The 22,507-nt window shown below is 35.2% G+C and overlaps 2 protein-coding genes and 1 long non-coding RNA gene across 3 annotated transcripts; all 3 read left to right on the top strand.

Annotated features, from left to right (window-relative positions):
• Positions 1-3,548: 3,548 nt before the first annotated feature.
• Positions 3,549-4,535, top strand: LOC109123322 (uncharacterized). Its single transcript, XR_002031032.1, has 2 exons — positions 3,549-3,657; positions 4,116-4,535. It is a non-coding gene; the product is annotated as an uncharacterized LOC109123322 (long non-coding RNA).
• Positions 4,536-9,921: 5,386 nt separating this feature from the next.
• On the top strand, positions 9,922-13,381 carry LOC100265789 (60S ribosomal protein L18a-like). The gene is made up of 4 exons (XM_002276224.5): positions 9,922-10,111; positions 10,406-10,521; positions 10,621-10,684; positions 12,814-13,381. Exons 1-4 carry the CDS (start codon positions 10,097-10,099, stop codon positions 13,153-13,155), a joined length of 537 nt encoding a protein of 178 aa, XP_002276260.1. The 5' UTR covers positions 9,922-10,096; the 3' UTR covers positions 13,156-13,381.
• A 3,714-nt stretch (positions 13,382-17,095) lies between these two features.
• Positions 17,096-19,680, top strand: LOC100248593 (cytochrome b561 domain-containing protein At4g18260). The gene is made up of 4 exons (XM_010657344.3): positions 17,096-17,532; positions 17,671-17,832; positions 18,650-18,798; positions 18,993-19,680. The coding sequence occupies exons 1-4, from the start codon at positions 17,401-17,403 to the stop codon at positions 19,342-19,344; spliced, it is 795 nt and encodes a 264-aa protein (XP_010655646.1). The 5' UTR covers positions 17,096-17,400; the 3' UTR covers positions 19,345-19,680.
• Positions 19,681-22,507: the final 2,827 nt, after the last annotated feature.

Genomic DNA, 22,507 nt, shown 5'->3' with positions numbered 1-22,507 from the left:
TTTCCCTTGTTAGTTGTTGCATGCTTTGTTTAGTTTCATTTGTTATGAATAGCTAACCTAATGGTCAAGTGTAAACTTTTGAACTGTTAATGTTGAATCACTTCTAACATTTTTCATTGGATGGAGGTTTGGTTTATATGTGAATTTACAAGTTCAAATATAAGAATCTGCTGTGATTTTGAATGAACAGACAACACTGACCTATCAGAAGAAAATCATTTGCCTTAGTGGAGATACATGGTTTTTTTTTTTTTTTTTTTGTGGATGCCATGGTATTAAGATGTTTTATTTTCTTGGGAAGTGTACAATCTCATCAGAATTGTTATTTCCTTACAAAATAAATTTTCCTAGGCATTTGTTGTTGCTGTTGGTCCTACCGTTGCTGATCATTCTATTCACTTTTTGTACTTTGCACAGTCCGCGACTAACATTGAATACCTTGAACACATTCCTCACTAATATATAGATGGCCACTGTTTGGCGAAAAAGAAAAGAACACCTCCCAGCTACATGCAGCCAGGTTGCCAACAAAATACACTTTGTAAACTGAATTGAAATTTTTTTAATTTTTTTATTTATTTCCCCCTATATTGATATGTTTTGATACTGATAGAAATTGCCCACTGACTGCAGGTGAAACTGCCAAAATCATGGTGTTCTGGCAAAAAATTCATTTCAGTCATCGCGAGGCTTCCTGATGATAAACGAGACGCCATTACATAAATGGTATTTGGAGGACTTCTACACTTGGCTTGTCGAGAACTACGCTACGAGTTGTGTTCTTGGATAATTTCTAATTATGACATTGCCTACCATCAACTGAATATGGCTACCGGCATTGTTGTCCCGGTAACAGCATAAGATGTCGACAATATTATGGGCATCCCATGTAATGGTGAGGAGATTGTGGTGCATACTAGGAGAGGCACCTCTAATCACACCTACACCATAAGTCTATTGGAGCAAAATCTAGAGAACTTGGCCATTGGTGATGACTTCAGGAAGACTTTCTTGATTTTTGCATGTGCCACCCTACTCACACCTAACTCCAAGCTTGAAGGAATACATGACCTATGGGACACCATATGGGATGGTGACGTTGGTGTCCAAAAGAATTGGTCAAAATTTGTCCTACATTACATAGAGGATGGAATCAGAGAATACCAGAAAAACCAGCCAACTTACATACGCGGCTGCCTTATTTTTCTCCAGGTACAGTTAAGACTTAATGAGTCTATTGTTTTAATTTTGTCTACTACATTCTCTCATTTTAATGTAGTTTCATTTAAATTATAATTTATTTTAAACCGTATTCAAAGATGTTGTTGAATGTGTTTCAACTATTACATTTTCCTGTCATTTCACTGTTCTTCTACATGACAAAATTTTATTTGCCATCCGTCACGGTTGATGTCACTATGCCATTACTTGCTGCATGGAGTGATGACTTAATCAAAAGACGGTTATCAGCTGAAATTGCCACATTTGGTGGTTATGGTCATGTCCATGTAAGGTCCAACTGTACACTTCTTTCGTTATAAAAAATTTCTTATCCAAGTTATCTCCATATTTAAAAAAATATATTCTAATTTTTGTTTAACGACCCTTTCCAAACTCAACAGCTACCAGAATTTGCTGCCCACTCCCATGCACAGGTAGCAGGTAGGCAGTCCTCGGCTTCTGATGATGCTACTGAGGTTATAAATGTCTTCATTGATAGCCAAGCTCACATATGCATAGTTGTATTACAGTAATGCAATTTTTTTCGCCTCATTCCAGTCATTGATTTTTTGTTTCAAAATTTTTCCTCCTCATCTTAGGTAATTCAAGCACGTATGGTAGAAAACTCAGAAAAATTGTTGAGATTAGCCTCTTCATTAGCTGAAGATGTTGCTGAATTGCTTTCCCGTTAGTTTGGGTCGCAATACCGATGTTCAGCTACTCCAGCCCAGCCTTCAGCCCAAGTCTAAGATGAACCAGCTCCTATGACAGGCAACATTCAGCTTTCAGCTGAAGAATTTGTTGAACAACCCATCCTACCATTAGCACCGCATTCTCCAACTGAAAGACATGAATCTGCATTTGACCATGGACCCTCATCACTACACCAAGAATCTCATGACCAATCCTATCCTTACCCACACTTGGAAAGTGTAGAAGATGTCCAAAATGTTGGCACAATAGCTACTCACAGCCATTTAGACATACCAACCTCAAGTCACAAATATAAACAGACTGGTAGGCGGATTGTGAAAAGGCCTACCATTTGTAAATCTCCATTTGTTGCATAATGCCTTAAACTGTTCCCGAAAATATCACATAAGGATAGGTTGGTAGCTGATTTTACTTTGGACGAAGATGCTGATCCAAGGTAGTTTTTGAATTTCATTTGCAACCATATTTAATGTGCATAAATATGCCTCTATTGCATGGTTTAACATAATCTTTTATGACATTTCAGCGATGTTGTATGTGATATGCACGGACTGTTTATTACGAGGGTCGAGCTCGCTTCTCTCAATGGAGGTCGATGGGTGAAAACCATTGTAAGCTACTAATCCTCCAATTTCCTGAATACCCAATTCACATTATTTTTTTCCAATAATAGATGCTTTAAACTTGGCTAATAATTGAGTACCAAATTTTTTTTTTTTTCCAGATTATTGGTGTTATGTCTCGCATGTTGAATGCTAACCAACCACATCCACGACGCTGCCACTACTTCGATCCTTCATTTTCGGTACACACTTTTCGAGACTTATTTATTACATTAAGGAAAAGTAAATTGTATTCGTTTATGTTTTTATTGACTAATCCCCAACTTGAACAGGTTGTTCTTGCTAGTCTTTTACCGAAAGCCAAAAAAGAAGAAATACTTGACAGATCATGCATGTTTCTTCAAGCTGACATAGTGGGACACGATGTAGCGTCCTGTGAAATGGTACATTAACATACTCCTTTCATAGCTACCTAATAGTATGACTTATATCTATCAACATAGACCCTAACAATTCAATTGTTGATAATGTAGTTGTTCATTCCCGTATGCGAGAATAACCATTGGCACCTTCATGTGCTGAACATTCTGGCTGGCCGTATCGAGATACTTTCTAGTCTGCCACTACGAAGAGGGAATTAGTGCTTCCACTAGGCGATTGTCAATGGCTTTGGAGAGAGCATTGCATGCACATGGAATTCATGTGAATATGGAGGTTTCAAAATTGGTCCATGTACAGCCAGATCTAGTGCAACAAAAAAATGGGTAAATTTTGTTGTGAATGACAGTTTTGGTTGAAATAAAGTTGTAGTTAAAATGCGTTAGACGATTAATGTATGTGTATGATAATCCAAACGTTATGGTCTTCTAGGTATGATTGTGGTATTTTTGCACTCAAGTACATGAAATATTGGAATGGGGCTACCTTAACACAAGCAGTTGCGGAGGTTAGTGTTGCGTTATAACATGTTTTAATCATATCTTCCAATTTTGTATACACTTGCAAATAATTTTTAATGTTATTTGTAGGAGAAAATGCATGTTTAGAGGTTGCAAATGGTTGTGACATTGCTCCTTAATGAAGCCAACAATGTTAGGGGAAATATTATACAGGCATGTGGATTGTGAGAGGTTATCGGACCGGAAAATGTCAAAATAAGGTATTTCGTAGAATGACACCTAGTTTTGCATTTGTAAGTAGTGAAGTTAGTTGTGTTATCCCTTTAATTTCCTCTTCTGATCATTTTGATGAATTTCAACCATGTCAAGCTATTTATTCATGACTTTAAGTTACAAAGTTAATAAAGGTAAGTTTTGTTTTTAGACAAGAATGGACAATAATTTGCATATTAACAAATTGGAGAAAATGGAAGGTATTGAATGACAACGGTATTTTTTTTCAAAAATTGATGTGTCTTGTGATTTTTTTTGTTAGCTAGTAAATATGTCAAATTATTACCCTATTGTTCCTTCATTGGAGGACCTACCAATTGCACAACTCTCAACTTAGTTCTTTAAAGTATGAAGTTCCCTCTTAAATAGTTGTTCCTTTATTTCCATTGAAAATGAAACACTTATAATATTTAGTAAATAAGCTAGAGTTTGACACTATTTCCAGGTAGAGAACGAAGAAAATTCGGGAGATGGGGTAGAAAATGATGGAGATGGATAAATGAATGCAGAAACTGGAGAAACACAACCTCAAAGTGCTGAAAAAATAAGGCACAACAGGCAGTGTTTGACAAGAGGACATGATATTAAATTACACTGAAATGACGATGAGAAAAATGTCAGGACAAATTCGGTTAATATACAATTGGAAAGTATTAATTTTGGCTTCTGACCATTTGTATGCCATATGTAGTAAACAGATATGTTTCAACTTCATTGTGTCTGTATTTGATGAATGGTATGTGGGCCGCTGCATAAGCCATTTGTTTAAAGAATTACAGTCCATAGATGCTAACAATGTGGCTAATCAGAAACTTTTGTTTCATTAGATTGACTGAAATTGAATTGTTAATTAACTTGAGTAGGATATCGCTGCTTTGTGCCCAGGTACTTTCATTTATATTGGAATGAGATGACTATGCTATGTAGAACATAGAAGCATAATTTAATCTATGAGATAACAGTGTGTTTGATGATAATTTTTTTTCCTTCTCTTCAGCCTAATAGAAGTACATGTAGGTAGTAGGAGAATAACAAGGATAATTGGATGCATGTTTCCATGGTAGCAATTGAAAGTGCTGCTGAAAATTTTCTAGTAGTTTGTAATCTAAACCCCACGAAATGTGTAATGCAATTATGATGGACATGCATTTAATAGTAGGACATGACATGTAGTTGTTAATGGTGATAAAAAGCTTTATATAGTTGTTCAATTGCTGCATTGGAAATATTCCTATGCATGAATTTTTACCTATGCAAAATATACATAAAGCACAAACAGGTTATTGAGGATGGACGATGTTCAGACACGATCAAAGTAACAAATGGTTATCACTTAGTATTAAAATTACAATTATAGCCCACTTCGCACTTATTATAATGAAAGGGTATTTTTTTTTTTAACACATATTCATTAGGCAGTGTTGATGTGAATAACACTTATATGAGAATTAGGAAAATGATTCTAATAATGTTGTATAAAATATGTTGTATAAATATGCAAATACTGTTAATAGTAATAAATCACAACAAATGACATATAATTGTAATTACGAAAACGACAATAGTATGATAAACGAAAAACTTTTAATTATAACACTATAATATGAAAAACTCGTTTAGAGTATCCACTTTTTGAGCTTTAACAGTGGGCCAATCAGGCAAAAATGCAAGCATATCAGGAGTAGATGTTAGAGCGGCAACAATAATTGGAAGCAACTGTGAAAGTTCACGGAAAAGATGAATTTGCATTTTGGCTTGTAATGATGATCTACAAATTACTTGGCAGCTGCATACCTGATAAAAAAAACAATTAACATTGGTTAAGGAAAGTTGCAAAGACAACAAAGGGACAAAAAATGAAGCAAGGAAAGCTAACAAATGTGGAGTTCAAACCAAAATGTTCATATATGGAAAAAATGTTCACACTGGTGTATACCACATATATGTGTTATCGTACAAAATTATGTCATCATTATAGTACCAAATCATTTTATACATATCTTTATAGTAATACAGAGATGTGGATGAAAATTTGTATACAGGGACAACTAGGCATCAAAATTGGTTAGTCCATAATGCTTGGACATATATCTTTGTCAGTGTGAAATTATGATGAAATTGAATGTCAAGTGTTGGTATTATGGATGAGGAATGTGCTACCTAGGATTGATAAACAAAAAATGTAAGGTAATAGTCGTAAGGTTAACTAGGGTAGTCCCTAAGATGTAGAAAGATAGTACTCATAAGGTTAAATAAGGTAGTACTTTAGACACATTAAGGTAGTACCTTACGCACATTCAGGTAGTACCTTAGCCACAATAAGGTTGTAACTCAGATGCCATAAGGTATTACTAGGGGTGGAAAAGATGGCTAACCTATTACAACACAACAATGCCATTCTCAATGAAGGAAATTGTCTATTCAGTGTAATTGCTTCGTTTTTTATAAACTAGGTGGAAATTGAATGCCGAAGCATACATACTAAGGTTTACCATGGTTGAACGTTGGAATCACAAATTAACTACACCTTGGGAAACAAAGCTAGTAGGAAAGTTGTGGTTAGTTGCACGATTTAAGTATTGAACTATGGAGAGAAAGTGTTATAGTAACGTAGTACCTAAGGGACATTTAAGTAATACCTATGATACATTGAGATAGTACCTATAGTACATTAAGATAGTACCTTCAAACTATTATGAGTATATAACGTACGAAGTGACTAACCAATTAACAGAAAGTAATGCCATTATTGAATCTGTAATGGAATGAAAGAAATGTGTCTTCAGTTCGAAAGTGCAACAGAAAGTAATGCCATTGTCAAATTATGATGGAATTGAATGTCAAGCATAGGACATATGGTTAAGGAATGTGCTACCTAAGAATGATAAACAACCCAAGGTTCATGAACTCACTACCTAAGCTCCATTAAGTTAATAACTAAGGTTCACAATGGTAGTCCCTAAGTTGCAGTAAGGTAGTACAATTAATATTCATTAGGGTACTCCCTAAGTTGCAGTCAGGTAGTAGTCGTAAAGTTAACTAGGGTAGTCCCTAAGATGCAGTAAGGTAGTAGTTCTAAGGTTAACTAAGGTAGTACCTTAGACACATTAAGGTAGTAACTTAAGCACATTAAGGTAGTACCGTAGGCATTTTCAGGTAGTACCTTAGCCACATCAAGGTTGTAACTCAGATGCCATAAGGTATTACCAGAGGTGAAAAAAATGGTTAACCTATTGCAACATAACAATGTCATTCTTAATTAAGGAAATTGTCTATTCAGTTTAATTGCTTGGGTTTTTTTTTTAAACTAGTTGGAAATTGAATATCGAAGCATACATACTATGGTTGACCATGGTAGTACATTGGATTCATAAATTAACTACTGATTGGGAAACAAAGCTAGTAGAAAAGTTGTGCTTGCTTGCACAATTCAGGTACTGAATTGTGGAGAGAGTGTTATAGTAAGGTAGTACCTAAGGGACATTTAGGTAGTACATATGATACGTTGAGATAGTACCTAGGGTACATTAAGATAGTACCTTCACACTATTACTTGAAAATCATGTACGAAGTGACTAACCAATTAAGACAAAGTAATGCCATTATCAAATCTGTAATGGAATCAAAGAAATGTGTCTTGAGTTCGAAAGTGCAACATTTCTCCAACGTGCAATAAGGACAATAACCAATTGGACCTTACAACATAAAAAGTAGTGAGATACCACCTATGATGCATTAAAGTTGAACCTAAAGTGGATGACAATAGTAAGTAAAGTGCATTAGGGTAGTACCTAAGGAGAACATTCTAAAAAATAAATTATTTTTAACTAATGCCAATGACAATTCAAGACATTGTGTACTGAGGGAAGATGTTGGACATATATCCATTCAGTGTCAAATTAAGATGAAATTGAATGTGAAGCTTAGGTCCTATGGTTGAGGGAAGTGCTAACTAGGATTGATGAACAACCCAAGGTTCAAGAACTCACGACCTAAGCTTCATTAAGTTAATAACTAAGGTTGACAATGGTAGTCCCTAAGTTGCAGTAAGGTAGTACTCCTAAGGTTCAATAGGGTAGTCCATAAGTTGCAGTCAAGAAGTACTCCTAAGGTCCACTAAGGTAGTACTTAAGCTACCTTAAGGTAGTACCTTAGGCACATTAAAGGAGTACCCTAGGCACATTAAACTAGTACCTTTGCCACTTTAAGGTGGTGCCTTAATGACATTAAGGTAGTTAATCAGGTGCAATAAGGTATGAACTACGGGATGCATAACCTATTACAACATAACAATGTCATGCTCAATTAAAGAAACTATCATTTTCAACCAAATGGCTTGGTTATGTATCAAACTATGATGAAATTGAATGACAAAAATACATCCTATGATTGACCATAGTAGTACCTAGAATTCACAAACTAACCATAAAGTGTTTATGAAGCTAGTACCCAAGTTGTAATCGGGTGCATTGTTAAGGTTCCGAAATATGGAGACAATGTGGTACAATCAGTTAGTACCTAAGGGACATTAAGGTAGTACCTAAGGGGTATTAAGGTAGTACCTAAGGGATATTAAGGTAGTACCTAAAGTTTATTACGATAGTACCTAAGGGTTACTAAGATAATACCTAAGGCTCAGTCAAGCAGTGCTCACATCTAAGGTGAACAAACTCACAAAAATTGCAAAACATGATGCCAACTCTAAATACAAATTAATTACCTTAAGATTTTGGTGGGGTTTAGGCCAATATGCAACCCAATCAGACGAAGAGGAGATTTCTTCTTCACGAAGGCAATATTTCCTCAAACCCTTTTTTTAACTGGATGTTGTTACCATGAAGCGCTTCATTTGCCTCTTAAAAAACTGCACAACAAAGAAAAATGTAGATTCAGGTTTTCGATTGAAGGTTTCTTCTCAGGAATGTACCACATTTTGCAAATTTAAACATGGTTTTCCATTCACGGTTTTTTCACTGAAATATGTGAAAATTTTCTAATTTAAACACGCTCTCCTCTCCAGCTCACTGCAGACATGAAAACGAATGAGAGAAATGTTCCCAAACTTTGAGAGGACGAAAGAAAGGGAAATTTCAATCTCGGTATCAGTTGGGTTTGTTGGACATGAAGGTTTTGGCCGATTTAGATTTCAAATGATCTTCTAAAATGTCAAGTTTTTGAGATTCCGGCTTAGGGAAAATATCAAATTTGGTTGCTGATAAACTAAAATGCAGATTTAGGGCTACGAGAGTTTTTCAGAAGAAACTTAGATATCCATTCCAGTTTTGACTGAAGGTTTTTTTGGCTAAAATGAGAGAATGAGAGAGAGAGAGTGGAACAATCAAATGTTCTGATTTGGGAGAGACAAATTAGGGATGAAGAACTATCAGATTTGGGAATTTTTTCTAGTTCAAACAGAGAATTGGTTTTTTTTTCTAGTTCCAAATGTCGGGTCGGGTGGTTTTTTAAGAAATTATCAATTTTCACAATTGTTTTTTTTTTTTTAAGTATGACATGGAGGCTATTTGGCTACTGATGCATAAGACATTAAGGGCATTTTTGGAAGATAAAATTGACTCAGCACAAAGTGCACAAATCTCATATTATTTTGCCCATTAATGATTATTTTCTATATTTGAAAAACTTGGGGTTTGAATATCATATTTTTTTTTATAAATAAGGGCCCTAAAACAGAAGTTTCCCTAAAATTTATGGTTAGCAAAATCTAAAGGTATTGGCTGATTACATTCATGATCAAGGATCAACGGGTCAAGAAATACAAGAATAACCCTAAAAATTATGGTTAACAAAATTCAAAATCATTAGTGAGTTACCTTTTCTTGTGATTTTTATAAATCTGAACGAAAAAAATACACACCTTAATCAAATGTATGAATTCCATAAATCCTCTAGTAAGAAATCAATAAACGAATGAATATCCATAAAACAATTTGTCTGAGTTATTTAATTAAAAAGGATGAAATAACTTCTCTAATTTGTAAGTCTAAATCTTTATTTTTATTTTTTCTTACAAAAATAATCTTATTTTTTTAAAATCTATATTTAAATAAAAATATTGAAAGTCATTTATATTAAAAATGGATTACGAAAGAGGATATATTTACAAATTTAAAGATTATTTCATTTTTATTAATGGATTAATTCGTTGGAAAAACCTTTCCACTTCATTTTTTGTTTTAAATTTTTAAGGTTTATTTGTAGTTTTTTTATTAGGGGTAATTTATTCTAAGAGTCATTTTTCATCTTTGAAAGGGAAAGGGTTAATCTTAGAAATATGAAGTTAATTTCTAGCCAAATACCCCTTTAATCAAACAACCCCTTAAGCAACCCTAGGCACGTCTCTTCCTCCTATCACACCACACACACACACAGAAGTAGCTTCTTCCCAATCTCTCTCTCCCCTCCAGAATGGTTACTTTCAGGGTAAGTCTATCTTCTCTTCTCGCTTCGTCGATCTCATTCTCCTCTTTAGGGTTTAATCGTAACCTGTTTGGTCTGTGAGAAAACGTGGGAAAAGAAAAGAAAAGAAAAGAAAAGAATTTTTTTTTTTTCCATTATGCGAAACCCCCACTGTTGTAGGGTTTAGCTGCGACGAATATTTTCATTTCCTCTTCCTCATTTTTCTGTCCCAACATATGGATGGAAGTGGGTTTTTTTTATTTTTTTTTGGGTTTTGACCTGATCTAATGGGGTTTGTTCGTTTGTTTGGGTGTGCAGTTTCACCAGTACCAGGTTGTGGGGAGAGCTCTCCCGTCGGAGAGCGATGAGCATCCGAAGATCTACCGCATGAAGCTCTGGGCGACGAATGAGGTTCGCGCCAAATCCAAGTTCTGGTATGTGGGATATGATAATGATGTCTGGATTTGTAGTTATTGTTTGATTGGTAATTGGGTTCAGGTTTTGAGTTGGAGTTTTGGTTTGATCTGAAATAGGTATTTTCTGAGGAAGCTTAAGAAAGTCAAGAAGAGCAATGGTCAAGTGCTGGCAATCAATGAGGTAACCATATCATGTTGTTTTCACTGTTATGCGATACTTGTTGTTGAAATTATTATTGAGATTCTTTGAGGTGTGTCCATGAGTTGCATCCATTGTTTGGCTAAGCATCAGTTTAGAAGAAATTAATTGTGCAGTATACTTGGTTAGATGGCTGAAATTGCTTGTTGTTTATTGACTCTTAATCTTGCTGGATATTACTAATATGTTTTATTTATTTAAAGGATAAAAAATCTAATACAAAAGTGGTTGGTAAGTGTAATTTTCTGTATAGACATTGTAAATAATAGTGGAGGAAATTTAATTAAATACCTGCATCACACCAAATGGTCAATTGAATATTACACTCATGGATTGAAAAATTGGATTTTATCGGCAATATTTCGCCGATATATCGGATATCGGGCGGCCTCGAAATGAAATTCAACACCGATTATTGAACAGGAGGAATATCGGCAAAATATCGACAATATATCAGTTTGGAACTGATAAATCGGCGAAAAAATTGAGCGTGAAGCGATGTGCGGAGCAGTGGAGGAAGTCCATCAAAAGTCTGTCAAAATATCGGAAATATATCAGTGATATATCGAATATATTGACAAATATATCAGATATATCGCCGATATATAGGGGAAATATTGGAGATTTTTTTGAAAACTTTAAAAAAAAAATATTCATCCTTTTTTTTATTTTTTTATTTATTTTTTATTTTTAATCTATATTATCATTTTATTTTTAACTACTTTTTATATTTATCTCATTTATGCATGACATGTTCGTACTTACAATCAATTCTATTGAAATTCCATGTCCTAGTATGAATATTGTCTTCAACAAGATGGACTCTCTTCATCTATCAATATGATGGAACCACATCGATCTTCATTTTGGTATTAAGGACTATTGCAATGTCATATGTATTATATTTATGTGTAAATTGTTTTCATTTAATAAAATCAAATATTTCTTAACTCAATTTTAACTTTCCAAGTGTACAATTCCAAAATTCATATTTTCTATTCTTAAAATCCAAGTATCGTAAACTGTTTACCGATATTTTTTTCTTTGACCATATTTATGTCAATTACACTTATAAAATAACTTTAACATATATATTCTTGTTTATTTTATCATTCTTTGGATTTTTCTAAACATTCCCATCAATTTTGGATAATTATTGTCTCACTAATATTTGTGTAAAAATATCTACCAATATTTCTCTTATATTTCCGATATATCCGTAAAATTCAAGTACCGATATATCCGTGTTTACCGATATTTCAATCCATGATTACACTAGAGTCTATACCTAGAAAGGTGCATTTGTTGTTTGTTTATTGAGAAGGTTTTTTCCCCTTTCTTTCTGGAACTAGAAGTTAACAAATGTCATGTTAACTTTCACTGTATCTACATTGAGAGATTTTAAGTGTCATTGATCAATACTCAGGTTTGACGGATGCTTGCTCTTTCCCTAATTTCCGTTCACTTTATTGGAAAGATATTGGAAATGCTTATCATGTCATAAGATTTTGGGAAGTAGATTTTGATACGCTCGTTTTGCTATGATATGGTAGCTCTATGTCTGTTCCTTATAGAATGGATTATGGGTTTTCCGAAGTCCAACTGATTATTAGGTTTGGGTCTATAAATAATATATAGTTAAAATTAGATGGAAAAAGTTCAGTCACATCTTACACATTTATGTAAACTCATGAATTTCTTTTTAAAATACATAGAATATTCACAAAATTTGTTCCTTTCCTCTTATTTTTCTGTGTATGTGCATAAGGCAATTGATATTTTGCTCCACCTCAGTTGTCTAAACTGTTTATCAGCCACTCTGTTTTGTACCAGCCCTTTTGCTAATAGAATGTAGGATCTGATTTTTCTGAACATATTCATATATATCTTGAGCTATGCTCAAATTCAATTAGCCTTTTTTTTTATTTGGTTATAACCACCTCTAATACTGTGTTCAAATTTTTATATTTATTACCAAATTGACTATGAAGATATTGGGGATGTGTTATATAATGTCAAGCTTGTATTTTAATATGTTGTATTGCACCTTCTGATTAAAAAAAAATGTCGTATTTCCCCTCATTATGTTTAGCTACTACATGTCGCTGCAGATTTTTGAGAAGAACCCAACCACAATCAAGAACTATGGGATTTGGTTGCGGTATCAAAGTCGAACTGGTTATCACAACATGTACAAGGAATACCGTGACACTACTCTGAATGGTGCTGTTGAGCAAATGTACGCTGAGATGGCTTCCCGCCATAGGGTTAGGTCTCCTTGCATCCAAATCATCAAGACTGCAACCATCCCAGCTAAGCTTTGCAAGAGGGAGAGCTCAAAACAATTCCACAACTCCAAGATCAAGTTCCCCCTGACCTTCAGGAAGGTCAGGCCACCAACCAGGAAGCTCAAGACCACCTACAAGGCATCAAGACCCAACTTGTTTATGTAAGTCTGGGTGATCATTTGTTGGATGAGCTATAAAGGTCGATCTAATTTTTTTGAAATTTTGTTTTACTATTCAGTAGAAACCTTCCTGCGTTTTGGATCTTGTTTGTTGGATATTATTTGGCTTGATAACCTTTGCATATCAGAAAGTCGAGGACCGTGATCTATGAGGGCCTTAAAATCCCTGTTTTATTTACTTTTTGAAAGTTTGAGTTAATCCGGATGTTTCCTACATTCTTTTTTCCACAACCATCTCTTCCATGCATATATTTCTTTGCAGATTTGTGTGTTGATGGTATATTCAGTTTCAGCAAGGTTCCATTATTCTGATGAAATATGGAGTCATGATAGATGGGACCGACTATACTCATCATTGGTAAGGCAAAGGCTATCAATTTATATGCTGTAGAAGAAATTACCCAGCTGAGTGAAGCTTGTGATTCCAGCTTATTTCCTGGAATTGGGATCCAAAAATAAAAAGGGAGCAGCTGAATCAGGGTTGCAGGAACTAGAAAGTTCCGGAGATTGGAGTTTTTAGCATTTCCTTACTGGAGATGGTGCCTATGGCTTTGAAGAAGCTTTTTGAACTTTGGAAGGGAGAAGCCTAGCGTTCATTCATACCCAAATCTTTAGGCTATGAGGAGAAAAGATTGGCAACAAAAGAGGAGGAATAATAATATAATAAAATTGTTCTACCCATTTTCCACAACTTTAATTATTCGTTATATAAATGCTGAACAATAAAAACTTTTTGCTTTTAAATATTTTTTATTGTTCTTCACACATTAATGATAAAACAAATGAGACAACTTTATATTCTTGTGGTTTTTTTTTTTTTGAGTTGTTTTTAATCATTTCTTAGTATTGATGTAAGGAATTAAGTTTGAGGTTTAATGGTTATCTTGTCTGAGATCCCATGGGCACCGATTTTGCTTGTGTTTATCCTTTTACGTTATGGCTTTATTAAATGTATAAATGCTACATAAATCCAAATTATCATGGGCCAACGTTCATTTTCACTAGGGCATAACTTGGACAGGTTGGTCTGACTTAGTTTGAACCCAACTCAATGTTTTAGCAGCCTTGGATTATCATTTTAATATTTAGATTGAGTTTGAATTCGGTTTCTTGGGTTTAATTTGGGTTGAGCTCAAACCAAAATTTACATAATCTAAGTTTAACTTGAACTTATATATATAATGTATATTATTTTATATAATAATATTTATTTATTTATTTAAATATCAAATCATATTATATTATTTATTTTTTTTTAATTATTTCAGAAAAATATATAATTTTTTTTTCTATCTTTAAATTTTGTCTTATTTATTATTTAAGTTTTCGTATAAATATATATATAAAATATTGTAGATAAATGTTGAATTATTCAATCCGAATTCAACCTAATTAATTCGAGTCTAACTCGATCAACCTCAAATTTAACTCGAACAATCCAAATACAATCCAAATTTAGAGAAATAGAGATTAGGTTGGGTTGAACTCAGGTGAATTGTTTTTTAATTCAGGTTAGGTTGGAGTTAGTCGTCAACTTGCCCAATTTATGAAAGTTTTAACCTTAATTTTCACTATCTTTTAATGAAGGTTTAGGGGGAACTCTTTTGTCCATTCTTTGAGAAGAATGAAGAATTTTGCATGTTTATTTGGAAAAATAGCATGATTAAGAACAAGTTAATCATAAACCAAGTTTAAAATTACTGTTAGATAAACTTAATCTTTACTTGGTGTAACCTACCAATTTAAATTCTCATGTGTAGGTTTGTCTTATTTATGAGAAAATTCGTTTCTCCAAAATGGAGAATTGTTTTTTTTTATTATTATTAATTGATGTTTAAATATTATTTGAGTTATGTTTATTATAAATTATAAAGTTTAATTACCAATAAAATATTACCAAGAAGAATAAAATAACACCAAGAATGATTTTTGTTAGGCTTCCAATAATTTTTATTAATATAAAATATTTTTTTTTAAAAAGGAAAACTAATAAATGAAATATTTTAAATTCTATAACTAATAAATCAAAGAAATCCAAAGGTAGTAAAAGTTGTTATGCCAATAAATCGCCATGTATCATTGACAAAGGTAGTGAAAGTATGAGTGGTTTGCTTTATAAGATGCATGGAAGCACGACTTTGGTCAATAGATAGTGAAATATCTCAAATTCAAAAAGAAATGGAAATATAAGCAATTATATGAATCATAAATTTCTGTCAACTTCGCAATCAAGAACAAGGACCATTAGATTAAGACATAACAACAACTTTAATTAGAACTAGGAATCAAAACAAGATATGGATTCGACTTCCCACCAAGTCTCCCTCTATAAAGTTGCCCCCAATCTCTTCTCCCTCTTTATAACTTGATTGTTGAAAATAATGGAATGATAATAATTACAAATTAACTAATCTAATGTCTCTTTGTAAAGATCCCATTGGGGATTACCAAAAAGTTGTATGTTTTAGCTGTTACCCATTTGAAAAGTTCCTTTTCCTTTTTCCCCAACATAGATTTGGATCACTCTTGAGTCTTGAGAGAATATATGTAGTGTCATACAAATTTTTTTACATAGGAGACAGGCCTACATTTTTCCACTTTTGCCATATGTATAAACTGTGAGACACTTCAATTGTGTATAATGATAAGATATAGAATGAATGAAGACATAGTGTGGAGCAAATCTGACAGAAAAAAAGAAAAAGAACCCACTCATAAACTCCCTCTTTCTCTCTCACACTCACTGTTACTATCATGAATGTGGAGAAATCAAGTGCAGCTTTCAATTACAGTTGGGGCCATAGGCAGCTTGGTGGGTTTTGTTCAACCACTATGCTTGATTTCTCCAGCATCAAAAGTTGCTTACTGCATGGTGTCCTGGTCCACCTGTTGTATTATACTCTGATCTAACAGATTAAGTTTCCAAACAAACAAGATCAAGTGAAGACAATGGTAATGGGAATTGTTTCTCTCCCTACATAGTCATATAGTGCTTCATAGATTTTATTATATGGTACAAGGTAGGGTTGGTGGTTGATGGTTGGTGAGAATACATCTAGAGGAAGTGGGGCACTTTATTTCTCCATATGTGTTCTCCATTTTGCACTGATACATTGTATATTTATGAAAGTGAGCCACAAGCAGGGAAAGAATGTGGGAAACAGAATCACTAGGTTCCATTAGATTGACCCCAGAATCACAAGTTCATATTGTAATGAGAATGGAAACTTTTTTACATGTCCATTATAGAACACCCACTGGTCTTGTGCTTAGATGATGGCACTTAACACAACTTGGGAACAAATATAACAACCCATTCTTAGGTGTGTAGTATTATCCACTCTAGATCCGATAGACCCTCACGATTTTAAAACGCGTCTATGCATATCACAACAAAGCAGAAATTTTGATCAAATTTGACTAAAACATGGAAAAGGGGGATCATGACAAAACTCTTTTAGTTGTACTCATGAAGTAAAAGTAACCAAATGACTTAACAACAATGCTTTCAGGGTAGTCAAGTTTGAGACTTTAGGTATAAACTTGTCAATCTTGGAAAGGTTTTATTTATTAAGAAAATCAAATCAAAAGAGAAAAAAAAGGGAAATTTTCATCCACTGCACCTTTCCTTTTATCCTTTTCTTTTTAATGGTATTACATTTTCATCTTTCCCATCCATTAGAATTTTGACCATCTTGTGTTCTGCGATTCAATACTATTTCTACCATTAAAACAAAAAGCCACTTTAATTTTTACAATTCATAATCTCCACTCCCTTTTCATCCTATTCAAATATGCTCATGGCCACCACCAAACACCATCAAACCACCCCCAAAAGTACATAACTAGTAGGCATGTAGCTCCTTTTTATATTTACTAATCATCCCACATTTGCTTCTTTATACAGAAAGACATGTAGTTTCTGTATCAGCATATGCAAATAATTTTCATCCAACTTACCTTATAAGCCCCTGTCTGAAAGAGTCATGTAGAGCCTTCCAAACTAAAATATTCCATATGATCTATCTGTATCTTGAGAAGTAATGATGAAGACTTGAAAATTTTGTGAGGGAGAGAGAGAAAGGAAAGGTCGGTGAGCTTTTTTCTGTATATAGTTTCATGGTCAAGACCTGATCCCATTACACTCTTCTATTTGTAGCTGAAAACCAGAAGATTTGACTGGTAGAGCAGGTTCCTTTCTGCTATTGTTGTTTTGCTTGGAGACTGAAAGATGCCTATTTTTCAGAAGCTATTGTCTTTCACCATTCCTGCATGCTTTGTTTTGCTTGTTCTTCTGTCATTTGTTGGTTGCTCATCCCATGAATCCAAAGGTCACAAGAGAATCAACAACAATGTTCACAAGGTAACTCATTTTATTAGCAGCAACTCTCCTTTCCAATTCCAATAATAACTTCTTCATCTTCTTATGTAGGCATATGAATGTGTATGTTACACACACACTCACACACACAAGAGCTAATATTTTTCAGTTGTTTCTCAGCTGAGTCCTCAGATGACATTTGATATAACACTTCATGGAGTTCTCCTTTGGGCTTCCACGGGATTCTTAATGCCTATTGGGGTAATTACAATCAGAATGTGCAACAGAGAGGAATGTGGAAGAAAGGTCAGAGTTATCTTCTATGTCCATACCACCTTGCAGGTAATCTTAAGTTTTCTTTTCACTTCTGCAACTCAATCCATGAATTCCCAACCATTTTTTTTTCGGAAAAAAAAGAAGAAGAAATTGTAAGGCAAGTATGAATTTAATTTCAATAGATAGAGACAATGACTCTTCAGAGTCGCAAGAAGTGATCATTCAACCATTGATCTTTTGTATATGCATTATTACAGCCCACTTTAACTTTAATGATGGTGTCTGCATTTTCTCTTTTTTCGGTTTACCCCACAGTTAGGTAATGGTTCATTAAAGCAAATTCAACCATATTTTTATCACCAAAACTTGGATAGCAAGACAAGAGACTTGTGATTATGTAATTCTTATGATCCATATAATCATCGATCCCCCTTGTCAAATTCCAAGTTAAATAACAGCTTCTCTGATAAATGAACAAATCTCCTTAAGTTTACAAAAGTAATGTTACTATTTTTGTAGAAGTAGCAGAAAACCCTTGTGGAGAGAGTATCATTTTCCATGGTTAATGATCTCCAAAGCTTGTCGAGGCCTAATAATTTCCTTCTTAATTAAGTTTGCAGTGCTTTTCTATCATTTCTGCATTAAAGATTAAGGAATAAGCAAGCGATGATCAAACCTTATGTATGCCATAATTTTTCCTTGGTTTGTTTCCTTCCATTTTGTATATGTACTTCACCCTCACAATTATCATACTGTAAAGATTAGGCTTAAAGATTGAAATGGAGGAATTGAAGATGTATATTCCATAAACTTTCTTTCTTCATTTTTTCTCTATGTATTGGATCATTATTATTATTTTTTCTTCATTTTTTCCATCTACCAGGTACTCTCAGTACTTATAGCCACAGCTGGAGCAATCATGTCCATAAAGAATTTTGAGAATTCATTCAATAACTACCACCAGAGAATAGGTTTAGCGCTCTATGGTGCCATTTGGGTGCAAGCTTTGATTGGATTTTGCAGGCCTGGAAGGTAGTTTTCTTTGACTTCCTCACATTTCAGAACAAAATGATTCTGCCCTTTTTCTACCCCAACTGATGAAGCTAATTTCATTTCATAGTTTTCCCAGAAATTCAAGAAGACCCATCTCTGGTTTATTGTGGTTTTAGTCTGCAAACAAAAGACCATCATTCCTGTTCCTTTTTTTTTTTTTCTTTTGGGTGCAGAAGAAGTAAAGGGCGAAGTGTGTGGTACTTCGTGCATTGGATACTTGGAACAACAGTTTCTGTAGTGGGAATGATCAACATATACACAGGCTTGGAAGCCTACCAGAAGAAAACATCGAGAAGCATCAGGCTATGGACTGTACTCTTCACAGCAGAGGTGTGTTTGATGGCCTTCTTCTACCTCTTCCAAGACAAATGGGAGTACATGCAAAAGCAAGGAGTGATTATGGGGAATGAAGCAGTCACACCCTCTGATCAAGTCATTCCTACTCAAAGAGAGAACTCCCTGAAGGAGATCTTGACTGAGCCATGTAGGAAAAAGAATGCACTCATGAATCACTTCATGAACTAACACTGCTGCCTGGGATTCTTTCATTTCATTCACCCTTTCTCTACTCTCTCCATTTCCTTAAACCTTTTGGGTAATGGGTATACATAGCCTTATTTGCAGTTCACTTTTTTATGCTTACACTCCGTGTTAGTGCATGATTGTTGGATTGCAAGCATTAAAAAGTGGTGTGGTCGTACTGCAATTAATCTCTTTCTTTGTATGGGTTCTGGGTGTTTACTGAAAATTTGAGATTGGATATAGTGATGACATTAGAAAAATGGATGTCTTTAATTTATGGGAAACGAGACATATGAATGATTTGGTGTAGTGCTTTGTATGATAATCTGATTCAGTTTATTATAGTATCATGTTAATATAGCATAAGGAAAGGGCTCTCCAAATTACATTTTTGCTAGTGGCAATGATATATTGTGTTTCAAAATTTAGAATATTTGTGGTTTAGAGGGTAAATTTCACCCACCCATCGATTGTCATAGACTCTCATGTCAATGACTAAATGTGTTGGGTCGGCAAAGCTAAAAGATCTGGTCATGCTAGCCCACCCCAATTATTGTGGTGAGATAGGTCGGCATGACCTGATCATTTCGGCCTAAGGGGAGCCTGTCGTGTTAGACCATCATGGAGGCCTGCCTAGTCCGCTCAAATGGCCCTTTCTGTGAGATACTCTTGCTGTTGGTTCTGATACCAACTTCAGTGATAACTGGACATGGCATTCTAAGCCCAGCAATGTCAGGCTTGTAGATGCTCTTGTAATTGGCTTTCTAAATACAATGAGGAAATTTTCTGGACTTGCCATTGTAAGGAATAGTTCTGGTTTCCATTTTTGTCTTCCCCCTTTTGTTCCATTAGCCACAAGAGCATTTAATTAACACTGAAGCATCTCATTGCCTTTAAATTTCACACGACTATGAATACAAATGCCAAGCAACTGAAACCTGTATAAATGCTGACCTATCTTTCCCATTTGCAACAAGTTGAGACACAATAATCTATACTCTCTTAGAACACTTCTCATGGCCTATGATCTTTTAGCTTTTTCTAACAAAAAATAAAAGGAAAAAAAAAAAATTCTCCACATTCTTGTTAGAGGTGTTGTGCTGACGGAAACTTAAATACAAACAAAGTTATACTAAGAATATAAAAATAAAACAATCGAGGTGTTCTACCAACGGAAACTTTAATACAAACAATGTTATATTAAGAACACATGGGCTGCTTGGCCGAGGCTTAAAGCATGGGATTGTGAGGGAGAAAAAATTTTCTGCCTGCTTGGGGATTGAAAGATTCACCTAGGCAGTTATGGGCAAACTGAGAGAAGTCTAGTGTAGGGGTTTTCTATCATTTCCTGGTTGAAACAAATGGGGGAAAGCTCATGCTTCTTCCTCATCGACTCCAAATCCTTTAAGTTGTGGATTGATTGGACAAAGGGTAAGGGTGAGGTGCAAATAGTGGAGAAAGGCAAAGGTTTCTAAAGGTGGATCAAAGCGAGTAGAGGGGTAATGGGTTGGATTCTGAAGTCGCTGGAAGTTTGCTGCAAATGGAGAGGGAAGAAGTTGTTCAAGGGAGACGTGAATGATATAGAGGTAGGAGGTTCAGGATAGAAATGTGTCAAAATGAAGTTGGACGTTACCTTTTGATTTTTGTCCTTTTAGAGGATGATAGGGATATTTCATTATTATCCCAAAGGGTTTTGACCTTTTGGGTTGGGACTTCATGAGACGAAAGTTAAGGGAGTTAGCTAAAATTGGAGGTGACTCTAAGATTAGAGTAGAGGTCTCTTATACCTATGGTAGGCTTAAGCTTTATAGATGCAACCAAGAGCAAGACAAAAATGAGGAGTGAGGAAGTTTGGGTTGAAGTTGGGAATGAGGCTTATACTTCGAAGTTGAAAGATCTTAGCCGATTTTTGGTGGGCAAATGGGATATTGAGGACGAGGCAGCGCCTGACTTAGGGGTGGTGGCGATTTGGGCAAACTCCCATTAGATTTTATGCGGTCAAGTGAGCGTTGCTACTTTAAGAGATTCTTTGTTTCTATTTGAATTTTCTACTACAAGTGTTGCTAAAAAAGTGTTGGAGGAGGGGAGTCGCTTTCTCAATGGCGTTCGATTATCCCTAGACTAGTGGGTTCCAACTGTGGGGTATTCTAGGATGGAGTTCCAGAGGGATGTATCCTGAGTGAGAATCCCAGGGTTGCCTTTACAGTTCTGGAGTATGGAGTTCTTTAAAAAGGTGGGGGATGCTTGTGGGGGTTTTGTAGCTGTGGATGAGGAGACCAAAGAGTCTTGTTATAAGAAAGGGGTTAGAATCATAGTTAAAAATAATGGAAGGAGGTGCCTTGAAGGTTAGAGGTGATAGTTGGGTTTGCTTCGTTCTCTATCCCATTGTAGTGGGAGGATTCGGTGTGGTTCTCGGCCCTTAGGGTGGCGATTGATCTAAAGCCTTAAAGGGGAGTTGAACCAGTGAGTAAGGTTCCTTTCAAGCAGGAAGAAGGGGGGTGTGCGTCACGTACTATGGTGCGCGTGGAAAGGAAAGGAAGCTTTGTGGAGAAGGAACTCTTGCTGCAGACGTATGTGTTAGGTTAATGGATTGGAGTTACGGATTCTTGAGGAAAAAACTAGGCTAAAAGACTATGAAGGTCTTGTTTCTATGCAAGAGGAAGCCGGTTTGGTGAAAGAGACTTCTGACGCGACAAAAAGTGGGGTGTCTGAATTCGTAAGGTTGGCTGGAAAGAAGTTTTTTGGCTGTGGAAGGGGTCCTGAGGGTGGACAGGGTGGCCAAATTTCCAAGTGGGTCGAGCCGGTGTCTAGGGACCCATTGGGAGGGCCTACTAGAACTCGAAAGCCCAGTCTCCATTGGGCCAAGTTTTCATTTAAGAAAGTGGGGTTGGGTTTCTCTAATAAGGTGGGGTGTTGGGCTGTTTCTATTAGGCCTAATAGAAAAAAAGGGCTTGAAATGGGGTTGGCCCAAGCTTCTTTCCTAAGGCTCCCTTTTTTTAATTCTGGGGAGTTCAAGTAGGAGATCCCGAAGCCAGTTTCTACTGGGGAGATTTCAGAGCAGGAGGCATCCTCGTTGGACCAAGGCCTTAGTTGTTCACTTTTGAAGAGTTATCTTCCCTATCTCTTGTTCTCCTACTCTTGGGGTGGGGTGGGAGGGGGGTGTGTA

The sequence above is a fragment of the Vitis vinifera genome, chromosome 10, assembly GCF_030704535.1.
Source record: "Vitis vinifera cultivar Pinot Noir 40024 chromosome 10, ASM3070453v1".
NCBI classification, from domain to species: domain Eukaryota; kingdom Viridiplantae; phylum Streptophyta; class Magnoliopsida; order Vitales; family Vitaceae; genus Vitis; species Vitis vinifera.
The sequence above is the reverse complement of the archived record's forward strand: the minus strand, read 5'-3'. Positions and strand labels throughout refer to the sequence as shown.

Excerpts from the sequence above, each read along its gene's own strand:
- LOC100248593 (XM_010657344.3), top strand. The coding sequence starts at position 17,401 with ATGCCTATTTTTCAGAAGCTATTGTCTTTCACCATTCCTGCATGCTTT. Across the intron at positions 17,533-17,670 it reads TCAACAACAATGTTCACAAG|CTGAGTCCTCAGATGACATT; the intron begins GTAACTCATTTT and ends GTTGTTTCTCAG. Across the intron at positions 17,833-18,649 it reads ATGTCCATACCACCTTGCAG|GTACTCTCAGTACTTATAGC; the intron begins GTAATCTTAAGT and ends TCCATCTACCAG.
- LOC100265789 (XM_002276224.5), top strand. Across the intron at positions 10,522-10,620 it reads CGCGCCAAATCCAAGTTCTG|GTATTTTCTGAGGAAGCTTA; the intron begins GTATGTGGGATA and ends GATCTGAAATAG. Across the intron at positions 10,685-12,813 it reads AAGTGCTGGCAATCAATGAG|ATTTTTGAGAAGAACCCAAC; the intron begins GTAACCATATCA and ends ATGTCGCTGCAG.